Source organism: Typopeltis vanoorti, chromosome 3 (assembly GCF_054136105.1).
Source record: "Typopeltis vanoorti isolate ZY-2024b chromosome 3, IOZ_Tvanoo_1.0, whole genome shotgun sequence".
Classification (NCBI taxonomy): Eukaryota; Metazoa; Arthropoda; class Arachnida; order Uropygi; family Thelyphonidae; genus Typopeltis; species Typopeltis vanoorti.
In genome coordinates, this window is record NC_143551.1 from 169,030,104 (window position 1) to 169,042,969 (window position 12,866).

Consider the following 12,866-nt stretch of genomic DNA (forward strand, 5'->3'; position numbering starts at 1 on the left):
TAACTCGAGCTGTATCACAGATATTTAATAGTTGTTTCCAATGCTCTTTTCATAGCTTCTGCTCTTATACCATCCAATTCAGATGCTTTTCATTCTTTTGGGTTTTTTAGTGCAGTTTCAAATTCTTACATTGTAAAATTGTTACATATCATGTAAAGTTCTTTTTTCGATTATTATTTCTGGCAAAGCACCTGTAGTGAGGTTGAATTACTCTACAGTTTTTTGAAGTAGTTCTTTTACACTAAGAGTTCTTTGTTTTAGTCTTCCAGTATTTTGCCATTTTTACCTTATATTCTAAGTCTTTGGACAGCACTTTTAAAAAGTGCTGATATGAAGTGTTATATGTGCACTTCCTATTCTATGATCAGAGTTTAGTTCTATATTATTCTAAGTTCTGCAATTATGAGCTGATCTCTCCCACTTTCCATTGATTAAAATATATTTTTTGTGATCTTGTTCTATTTGTTTGTTCCAAGGCCCTTTTTTTGTTTTTTTTTTATGTGTGCATGTCTGTGTGTGTAGAAATTTGCTCTATAAATTCAGAAGATTATGAGTGTTCTATAGTTCAGCTGGAAGATCTCCATTTTCTGTAGTATTGTGGTAGATGAATGGCCCTATGTTTTGTAAATCGTGAAACATATGATCCCATAGCCAGCAAAGGTTGGTCGATTGGCAGAGCCTCTGCTACTAATGGCTCAGTTAAGTAAGTTTGAGCGCGGTTAGTAGTTGGAAGGGGACCAATCGTTCGATGCTGTTGGCACACTCTCCCTTGATGAGTCTTTGGACTCCCTGGAGGTGTCAAATGATAATAATAATAATAATAATAATAATAATAATAATAATAATAATAATAATTTGTGCATTAAAACTACACCTATGGTGTGGAGATGGTGTGCTTGGATAGTGCAGAGGTCTGACAGTTGACTGTAGTAAGCAGATTCTTGGAGTTTTCATCTGAATTCTTAGTAGATGTGTAGGTATAGGTTATAGTTGCTTTTGGGTTTGAGTTTAAAGTTATAGAAATTATCTTGTCAGAGACTTTTGACATAGATGAAATGCAACTATAGATCCTTTTGTTGACCAGGATTCCGATTCTTCCATTACCAGATTTGGCTGCTGATGTATAGCTATTTTTTGCAGTTTGATGTGACTTCATTCCATCCAAAATCTGTTCTCCATCTCTTTTCTTGGATGCAGACTTTATCAAGATTTGCTGACTCTGCTCTGATGCAAAATTCATGAAACTTTCCACATTTCAAACAGATGCAAACTTCTAATTGGATACAATGAGTGGTTTACTTATAGTTGATGTTTTGCATACCTGTCTCTTCTTGCTTTAGCAGGAATAACAGATGGTGATATGATAATTTGATGGGGTTTTTTTTAAGAATAATCTGGATGATGGCTTGCTTCCATGCCATATGACAACTTATACAGATGAATTTAAGAGCAAAAGATATTAACACAATTGGAGGACACATTTCTGTCTGGACCAAAAACTTTTAAGGATTTGTCTGATGTCCTTGAAGGAAAAGATCATAGAAGGCATACTGTGCGCAGTTTATGGTATAATAGGAGAAAATTTGCTTTTGTCATCAATAAAAGAGTTGGAGGAAAATGCTGATGCCAATTTATTTATTTATTCTTATGGGATTCCCCCCTCCCCATTCCTCCACCATTCCTTAGGACTGGTTGAGCCCAGTCCTAAGGGATGGTGGAATTAAGTGAGGAATACATACTTAATTCCTAGTGAGGAATTAAGTATGTATTTTATGACTGTAGATCCGCCTGTGTTCACAGACCAGTTTGCCTGTTTTGAGGGACGAAAAACCCGAGTTTCCAGGTGAAAAAACCTCTAACTCCATATGAGACCGGCTAACTTGCCTTTAGTTGAAAGAGACCAGATAAAGGTTTCTCACTTCCTGGATGGGAATCAAGACCAGGTCTTTTCAACCAAAGGACTTTGCCTATACCGACTGAGCTATGGAGGCTCTAACTGATGCTAATGGGATATACCTTATCTTTAGTTGTTATTACTGTAGTCGGTGGTACCATCAGAAGACACAACCGCCATTTGAGGAGGCAAGCTGTTTTGCATTTGGCTTTGTATGGTCTGCTTTGAATTTGTTGGGGATCTTTTTTTTTCTTTTTTCTATTTAAAAAAAAAATAAAACTTTTAAAAACTTTTCATTCAGTCTACCTGGTGTAGGCTGAGTGACTCGGGGTTTTTTTTTTAATTTTTTTTTTTTTTACTTGAGCCATCATATGTATTCTGAATTTTTATCTTGGACCACTTTGGCACACTTTTTACAGCATCAGGTTTTGTATGCATGTTGAGGTGGGGCAGGGGATTTGAGTGAAGTGGTGATAGAAGGCTTTAATTTCAGCAAGAATTATTTCAGTTATTTGGTTGGAGCAGATGTTTGGATCAGAGTAGCGGACCATGGAAAAAGAGGAGTGAAAATCCTAAAATCATCCCAATTAGCACTGTTGTAGTGCTATATAGGCTAAGATTGACTGGTTTAGTTTAGTCTTGTGATAAAAATAAGCTACGTTATTATTATTATTTTCAAACCTCCATGGAATCAAGAGACTCATTGCAGGAGGTCCCACTTTCACACATACACACACAGCTCATCATGCCATGACTTAAATGCATTTACTGCTCATATCTCTGCACTCACCACACTTTCAGATGATGCATTTCTATCACTCTCCATGCAAAAAAACCTACTCCTCACCCTTTGTTCACACTCTCCTAACACAGTTTCTAGAAATGGCCTCCTGTTCTAACCATTCTATGAAAATCTGTTCCCCTCCCTCCTCTCACACTAGGCTCTGCAATTTGTATTTTCTCAATCTCTCCTCATACTGCACATTCCAGAGACACAAAAATTACTTAGTCAATCAATTCTGAATCCTCTTCAACATCTCTTCATCCTTTTGATAACCAAGTAAATAAATCTGTGCACAATAATCCATATGCAGTTTGATCAAGGTTTTGTACAATGGAATCATAATATCCTTACTTCTACATGTCATTGTTCTCTGCATCATTACCATAATCTGCTGTGCTGCCATCACAATTTGAGCAAAATGTGTCTGAACTTTCAGCTCCTTATCTGCCATCATCCCAGATCTTTCATCTCCTCCACCTTCTCTAAGATATTCTCACCAATCTTATACTCTACATCCCATCTTTGTTTGCTAAATTTTAAATTTTAAATTTCAATGGCTACTACATTGAACTAGTAGCCATTTAAATTTTAAATTTCAATGGCTACTACATTGAACTAGTAGCCAGATATTGTAGAATGTATATTGTAGCGTTGCTGCAATATCCATCCTACTCCTCATAGCTCTCTTCAACTTCACATCTGCAGACAACCGTGTATCACCATTCAAACCCTTTACATACAAATTAAACACCAACAGCACCCCCACAACAGACCCCTGAGGCATACCACTAGTGACTTTTCTGTTCTGGGATATCATTCCCCCCTCCCCCCAAACACAACTTGCTGGTACCTATTAAACAGCCAGCCTTCAATTCAATGCATTAATCTACCATCCAATCCTCTGTTCCACTTTAATCATCAGCTTTCCAGGTGCAGTCTATTGAAGGCCTTTGCAAAATCTAAATATGCTGCTGTGTATGCATCCTCCTTGTTATAATAAGTAAGCAGATTACTAAAGCACGATCTCCCCTTAGCAAACCCATGCTGTCCATCAAAGAGAATTCTTCTGCTGTCAACCCAGTTCTGAATCTTGGTTTTCACTAGCCTCTCTAACATCTTGACCACAACTTCAGATAAACAGATTAAGATGTGGAGAGGTGATATGATTGAGACTTTTAAACTGTTGAGAGGTGGTTACAGGGTTGACACTGGGGAGTTCTTTCGCTTGGTTGAACAGTGGGAAGGAGTGATGACAAGAGGCCATCCCTGGAAGTTATGAAAGGAAACTGTTAGCAAGAGGGTGAGAAGTGGTTTCTTTGCATGGAGGGTGGTTGAACTGTGGAATGCATTGCCTGATGGAGTGGTGAGAGCGAGAACAGTCAATGAGTTTAAGGAGTGGCATGATAGACTTTATGTTTCTTAGGGGGGATCTCCCCTCGATGAGTCATGACAGACTTTAAGGACCTCCCACGATGAGCCTTTCGACTCCATGGAGGTCTGAATAATAATAATAATAATAATAATAATAATATAATTCAGAGCCTTAGTCTTACACCCCCCCCCCTTTATGAAGCAGAACAATTTTGCCCTCTTTCTTCTCCTTTGGAACTTGGGCCAATCTAAGACTCATGCTAAAGAAGTAAGAAAGAGAGCAAAATTGTTCTGCTTCTGTTAATTACTGTTAATTTGTTAATTACTGAACATTCCCTCAAGTTATATAGATTTCATTTTCAGTAAGAAACAACAATTCTCAATTCTAGTTTGATCATAAAGAAATTAACTTAAGTGGAGTTATTTATTTAGGGAGACAAGGAGCAGGAATTGGGACTACCATACTCTCCTTTATGTGACAGGAACACCACTTTAATAGCAGAATCTCAAATAGGTAAGTATCTTCATTTCAGTAGTATGAATAAGTAATCCAAATAAAATATATAAGCACAATTATTGGTGTATTTGTCTTAGAAATCAGTGTATTACACAGGTTGATATATTTTATGTTGCCATTTTATAATTAATGTGCAGTACTATTTTATTTTTTTATTTACTTTTTCATATATTGACAATAATGCTATTGAGTCATCTCAAAGGTTTTAAGGATTTCATCTCCTTACTAATGAAAACTTCTGCTCATATATGGATTTAAAAAGCTTCTAAGAGTAATTTCCTCAAGTACACTATGATGTAAATAATATATATTTCTTGGGGGAGTGAGATTTTCTACTATATTAAATATTAAAGATAACTTTTAATAAAGTCTATAATAAATTTAGTTTAATCCTTTATCCAAGTGTGAGCAAACAAAGTTTGCACCTGAAAGTATCTTCAGGACTGGGGTAAGGTGGTACAACACCAGGGAAACTCCTTGCAAAGGTGGAGCAAACTAACATCACTCCTATCTCAGTATCTCCCATAATACAAAACACATCTCCTTGCGGATATGGCTAATGTTATGCATTAAGGGAAGGGCCACTATCCAGACTAAACTTTCAGTATCTTTCTCTAAATCCAGAGTAATTTATTTAAAAAGGTGGCACACCATTTGGCAACTCCTATAGGTAGAGATGACCTTGCTAATGCTTCTGGCGGGTATCTCCACTTGGGCCTGGCTCCCACTGAAGACCTCAATAAAGGTCGAAACTCTGGGTAGTGACCCTTCCCTTAATGCATAACATTAGCCATATCTGCAAGGAGATGTGTTTTGCATTATGGGAGATACTGAGATAGGAGTGATGTTAGCTTGCTCCACTTTTGCAAGGAGTTTTCCTGGTGTTGTACCACCTTACCCCAGTCCTGAAGACACTTTCAGGCACAAACTTTGTTTGTTCACACTTAGATAAAGGATTAAACTAAATTTATTATATTCTAACCAAGTGAAAAATAAACTTTCAACATTTTAATAAAGTCATCTACTCTGAGTAGAAAAGTAGAGTTATGAAGCTACTTCACAGGAAAATTTGTTTGCCTTCATTTGGATACAATACAGATAAAACAAGAATACTGTATTATAAATAATAAAACTTCTTTTAGTATAACATCAAGCACTAGTTTTGCTGAGAAAAGTACATACTCTTGAGTAATTCTTTAGAGTTACAATAAGTTGCAACATAACTTTCTCCAATAATGAATTAGAGAAAGCTAAGAAATTATAGTCTTGTTTTATCCATGTTATACCCAAGCAAATGAAAGGTTATGTATGAAGTAACTTCATTTCATGTTTTGTATTGATGTTTGCTTCTGTCAGAGTGGACTCATGGTATATCTCAGAACTTACCAATAAAAGATTTCCATAAAAGTTAAAATGAGTCAAGTAAGAGGTCCTCAGATGAGAAAACTATGGTCTACATCTAGTCTACAAATGGATTTTTGTCTGCCTTCAAACTATTGATCTATTGCTCTCACCTTGGCATTGTCTAAGTAGTGGAGAATGCTGAGGTGAGAGCAACAGATCAATAGTTTGAAGGCAGACAATAAAAAGGTTAAAATATAATCTATTTCTTCAACACTTGGAGAACTGTTAACTAATCAGAGACCACCAATATGGATTTAACAGTTATGATCATAGCAAGAATTTGATTATGATGATAGTGACTCTTCTCTTTGATCTCTCAATGCTCTTTTCTCCCTGTCTATTTTTCATTGCCACTTCTTTAGTTACACATCTGTTGCTTTTACTGAAATGCCTTAATGAAATATTCAGATAAACAGTAAATGTATCATATCATGAACTTATCCTAAAGAAATATTAAAAGCATTACTTTTTATTTTCAGGTTTTATAGACTTCATTGTAGCCCCAAGTCTTGAGGTATGTGGAGAAATGCTTGAAAAAGTCCAACTCCATTTACAAGGAAAACGTCCACAGATTGGGGAATCAATCCGGGAAGAATCTGTAGACAGCGCCAAAGCACCAGGTACAACAGTAATTAAAACTGTCATCTTTAGATTTATGAATTTCCATAAAGCTTAAGCCTTTTCTTTCTATCATCTTTGTCATTATCTCATAATTTCTTAATCTTATAATATTTATTATTGTTATTCCTAGTACTATCCATTGCTTTTACTATCTGACAACCTCCATGGAATCATCTAATTTCCATGTTCTATTAATAAACCTCTTTCCTTCAAATCACGTCATCATCATTTGGTGGCATTATAATTTGACTACTGAGATTTTCATAATCACTCGTCTTATAGTTCCACATATCTCCCTGTTTTATTTTCCTTCCTTTGCTTTGCCCCCTGTTCACGCATACCTCATATGCAACTATTATTATTATTATTATTATTATGTGACACCTCCAGGGAGTCCAAAGACTCATCGAGGGAGAGTGTGCCAACAGCATCGAACAATTGATCTCCATCCAACTACTAACCACGCTCAAACTTGTTTAAGCCATTAGTAGCAGAGGCTCTACCAATCAACCAACCTTTGCTGGCATATTATTATTATTATTCATCCTATGGCTTAAATGCAAAATATCCAAATTTTATATTCTTATGTCTGTGTGTGTACAACATCCTTCACTATGATGCCAAGTACCTTGGAAAAATTGTAGCATAGGGTAATAGGTGATGGGAGAAGGAGGGATCACCTCTGGAAACCATAAAAATCGAGAAATAGCAAAATGGAGATTTTTTACATGTCAAGTATGAATGAGTCAAATGACGTAATCAGAGTGGGTAGGTGGGTGAATGTTCTGGTGTTATATGTTCTCAAGAACATATAACATTATGCATTGCATTGTAGTCAGTAGAAAGTTGCAAAGGTGCAGATGCAAAAAACGTTTTCTCCTCTTTTTGCATCTGCACCTTTGCAGGATAAGGGTTAAGCAACAAAAGACTTGTGATCTACTAAACGTCAGGTTCAACAATTAGCTGGGAAAAAAATCCGAATCTTGTTATAATGTGCAGAAACTTTAATTAAGCATTTTTGTTTTACCAATTGAAAATGAGTTAGTTGCTTTCATTTTTTTGTTGGTATCAGAGTTTCTTCCTGCAAAACAGGCAAACCAGCTGGTTTGCCTGTTTGTCAGCTTCCTGCAATGAGGCAATTGAGAATTAAGTGGCAATAAGTAAGTTTAAATTTTAGACTTGTCTTATTGTATAGCAGAACATATTAAAATATATTTTTTTTGTTTTTATTATTATTATTATTATTATTAATATTATTATTATCAAGAGGGCGCTGTGTAGGCATACGAACGGTTGCATGGTTGTATCACTGGTCCCGTTTTTATAGTTTTAATGTGGTTCTAACTCCTGTTTTTAATTTAAAAGTGTCATAAAGTAACTCTACTTGTCACGCTGAAGACAGTGACATATAATTCATCGAAATCGGCCAAGTGGAATCCAAAATCTGAGTGTGCTAAAAATTGAAACGTACACCGCGGTTGCTAACGAGTATAGAACAAAGGACATCGCCATCTTTGCAGCTGTCCAAAGGAAGAAAGGTGAGTCATGAAGTGCAACAAGTGTCAGAAGGAATTACCGTCCGACGGATGTTATATAACCTGGAGGAAATGCCATAGGAATCTTCACTTTACGTGTTCCGGACTCGAAACAACCTGGCAACGCCAATCCAATGCCAAACGAGAAGAATGGAAGTGCCTAAACTGTAGAGAGAACAAAGAAACGCCACCACCCATGGCACAACTGATTATGCCAGAGGCAGAATCGGACGATGAACTGAACAGCCAACAAAATACCGGTGAGTCTTATAATTTGAGTTCCGTAAATTTATTACTAGAAAAAGGTTTGGAAAATATAAAAGCCAGCTTGGTAGATCTTGTCCAAGAACTATATGATAAACAGAATACAGAAATAACAAAAAAAATTAGTGAATATGAAGAGTTTGTTCAATTTAATAATTCAAAAGTCGAAGAAGTCTTACAAACAGTAAAAGACATTATAACCAGCATTAACGCATTAACTGACAGGCATCACAAATTGATAAAAGACACATTGGAACTCCGTCAAGAATTTAATTCCCTGAAACTACAATTCAAAGTTTTAAACCAACAACAACATAAAGAAGACGTCATAAACGGTCTTTCAGAAACCGAATCTACAGAAAATCTCAGAGACGTAGTTTTTAAAGTTAGGCCATGCAATTGACAACCCCCTACAGCATAATGATATTCAGACCATAAATCGGTTTCCCAGGAAGAACAGAAAACAAGGCTCGCCACGACCCGCACCAGTCATAGTTCATCTGAAAAGCAAGGCTACAAGAGACAATCTCATAAAAGCCAGCAGACTGAAAAAACCAGTAGTCAAGGATTTAAATGCATCGCAAGACAATACGCCAATCTTTCTATCTGAGTATTTAACACCTTTCAATCAGAATCTTTTGTACCAAGCAAGAAAAGAAAAAACAGAAAAAAAGTATAAATTTTTATGGATCAAAGACGGCAAAATATTCTTGAGAAAGTCACAGACTTCAATGTCTATACAAATAAAAAGCTCGGAAGATATAGACAGGTTGCCAGAGTGAAACAAAAGACTCCAACTTAGTTCAATAAGAAGATCTCAACACAACAAAAATGAATATGAACCATCAGATAGATGTAATTACAACAGAATACGTCAGTAATTGTACTTTCAAATCGCTTGATGCATGGAAACAAAACACAGTACATGCGAGAGGTCTCTCAATCTAGCATATTAACATCAGAAGCATCCGAAAACATTGGTTATTATTACAGGCTTATCTGAGGAATTACACTGATATTATTGATATATTGATTCTTACAGAAGTATCCATAACTAATGACGAAGCGGCTGCTTTCCAAATTCCAGGCTTCCAACAACATAGATCATGCCGCCAAACAAAAAGAGGGGGTGGAATATTAATATTTATCAAACAAAAATTAATAGCAAAAGAAACGGCCTATCAGTTTGAGCATGCTGAAACCCTCTGCCTCGAAATCATTAATACCGCGAATACACAGCATCCCATAATACCAAATGCTATTTACAGGCAACCAAACCTAAACATGATAAAATTCCTGCATGAACTCAATTGCTGGCTTTCAAGCCAATAAATATGCTCAACTGAATACCTAATGATAATTGGCGACATAAACATAAATATTGCAAACGAAAACCAGAACAACACTGTACAATACCTAGACACGCTATTCCATGTATAATCTAATACCAACAATAACATCATGTACTAGAGAAGAAATATTCAGAAATACTATCACTGCCTCCAGTCTAGGTCATATAAACGTCCGAGCACCACCAAACAGTTACACTGCATCAGTCATAAAGTGCAAAGTAGCAAACCATTACTTCACCGCTCTAAACCTGCACACCAAGACAATATCCATGCAATGTCCCACAGAAGAAAAGCAACAGAAAACAATAATAGATGAAGAAATAGTCAACCACGAAATAAGAAAAACAGACCAGAAACACCTGGCATCAGATTCAGCAGATATCTTATACAACAACATTAAACTCATACTGGAGGAAATATATAAGAAAGCTACAAAGAAAGTCCAAAGTCCGAATTCGTTCAAAAACAACACAAAATCCTTGGATAATACAAAACTTAATCCTAGAAATACACAGAAAGGACGCTTTATGGAAAGAATTAAAGCGATATCCAAATAACACAGCTTTAAAAACTGAATATAAGATAACAAGGAATCGCCTTACAACACAAATCAGAAATGCAAAACGAAGCTACTACAGAGACAAACTAACCTCCGCACAAAACAACATGAAACAAACCTGGCATCTGATCAATGAGATGCTAGATTTTGTTCCCAACACCACCTCCTCCGAAACCATAAATCACAGCTTCAAGAAAGACGCAAAACCTATCCAACAACTAGCAAATGACTTTAACCAATACTTTGCAGACTCCATCCAAGAACTGCATAGAAATATTCCCCCCAATCACAAAACGAGACTCTCCACTTGGGCCACAATCAAAACAGACATTATGGTTCCCAACCATAAAAGAAGCAGAACTTCTCTCAGCAGTACATCAAATCAAACCAAACAAAGGCCCAGGAATAGATGGTATCAGACGTAAAGATATAAAGCAACATGCAACTAGTTTAAGTCCTATGCTACTAAAATTATAAATAAAATATTTAAAACAGGACAGATACCAAGTATGCTAAAGACCGCCATAATCACACCCATATACAAACAAGAAAAAAGAAATTTAATCAGCAATTACAGACCCATAGCAACATTACCATTTATCAATCAAATTATGGAGTGGATCATACTGAAGAAACTCACAGCATACACTGAGATCTTTCGTATTATCCCCAAAACACAATATGGTTTTCAGAAAAATAAGGGAACAACATCTCTCTTGGAAGACTTTACAGACGTAATTAATACCGCCTTAGACAAAAACAAAATTGCCACGGTAGTCTTTATAGATCTAACTAAAGCATTCGATACACTTACACATCAAACCTTGGTAGATTCGATACACTTACATGTGTAAGTGTATCGAATAGACGATACACTTACACACCTTAGAAGAGCTGAGGCATGTTGGAATAGACGGGCCTCTTCACGTATCGGGTCAAACCAAAGCAGAGAGCTACCAGTAACCTGTGGAGTGCCACAGGGTGCTGTACTCTCTCCAACTCTATTCAACATTTACACGCACGATATTAATCAGTTACCACTCAAAGGTAAGATATTCCAATACGCAGACGATACAGCAATAATATCCATCCATAATAACGCAAGCATAGCCCAAACAAATATGCAACATGATATAAATCTGATCATAGACTGGCTCACGAAAAACTCCATACACCTAAACTCAGAAAAGACAAAATTAATGATATTCAGAAATCCACTGACTCGACCAGTTGATAACAAATATATAACCATCCAACATCCACTTTCCAACATAAAAAACACACAGAACAGCAAAACCACTACAATCACTCAGGTTGAAACAATACGATACCTTGGAATTTACTTCGATGCAGATATGAACTGGAATAGCCACATAAACCACCTACACAACAAACTCCGAACAATAAGTGGCAAACTATACAGGTTAAAAGACATAGTTCCCATACGCCTAAAAACACTAATATACAAAGCACTATGCCAAAATATACTAAGATACGCAATAACAACGTATGCTTTCTGTGCACCCTACAAATTAAATAGATTAATGTCGCTACAGTACAAAATGACAAAACTGATCTTTTGGGAACAAAGAGAAAATCATGACCTTATAAACATTGCAATGTCAGAACACAAAATACTGACAGCAAAACATTTATGTCGCTATGCAGCCTTGCTAAAACATTATTTCCATGCCAACTACAGGACAGTTAGAAATACATACCATATAACAAGACCTCAGACTACTAATTATATCACATATAAATACAATAATTACTACGGAAAGGCCACGCGAAACTTCTACATCCCAGACATGATAAACAAATTACCTTTTGAATACAGAAACCTTACAAACTACAATAGCCTGAAAAGAGCTCTAAGGACATACTATGAACAAGAAACATGCACCCAAAATACCATACAAACTTAATGAAACACAAAAACACAATATATTCGTTCAGGCTTCCAGTTCAGCGACGCATCAATACATTCCAAGTTATTGTGTGTACGTGCATGTGTGTGAGTGCGCGCACGCGAATTTCTCAGTCATAGATTTCGTAGCTTCCCAACACAGCAAAAAAAAAAAAAAAAAAATACATAATAACCAACTGGTGTCATCCTCAGATAAGCTTACCTATAAGCTTCGAGGATGAAAGCAAAGAAATTAGTTCTCATCCAAGATGTATCATATGTAACCAAATGCATGTAATGTACGTATCACATGAAAACCAATGTATGTAATGTATGTATTATATGTAAACCAATGTACGTAATGTAAATATCATATGTAAACAAAGGTAAGTGATGTATCATATGTAAACAAACGTATGTAATGTATATAATAACTGTAACAAATGTATGCAATGTAAAAAAAAAAAAAAACCTTTTAAATGTAAATCATGAGTTTACACTGTAATTTTGTGAGAATAAGGAAATATAATATTTAGATTGCATATGTGTAAATACTGTTGTATAATCACACCTTTTCAAACTTGAAAAAAAAAAAAAAGTAAACTACAACATGTAATATACAATGTATGTAACTCTGAACAATATAATTGTAAATT

At 35.8% G+C, this 12,866-nt stretch overlaps 1 protein-coding gene across 1 annotated transcript in view; it reads left to right on the top strand.

The window, feature by feature from the left end:
- The window catches only part of LOC150108734 (dual specificity calcium/calmodulin-dependent 3',5'-cyclic nucleotide phosphodiesterase 1A-like), a 663,448-nt gene that overhangs the window by 598,666 nt on the left and 51,916 nt on the right, over nucleotides 1-12,866 (top strand). Inside the window, exons 13-14 of the mRNA XM_090416188.1 lie at nucleotides 4,482-4,563; nucleotides 6,450-6,590. Coding sequence (XP_090272314.1) covers nucleotides 4,482-4,563; nucleotides 6,450-6,590 — 223 coding nt within the window. The remainder of the gene's footprint in view (nucleotides 1-4,481; nucleotides 4,564-6,449; nucleotides 6,591-12,866) is intronic.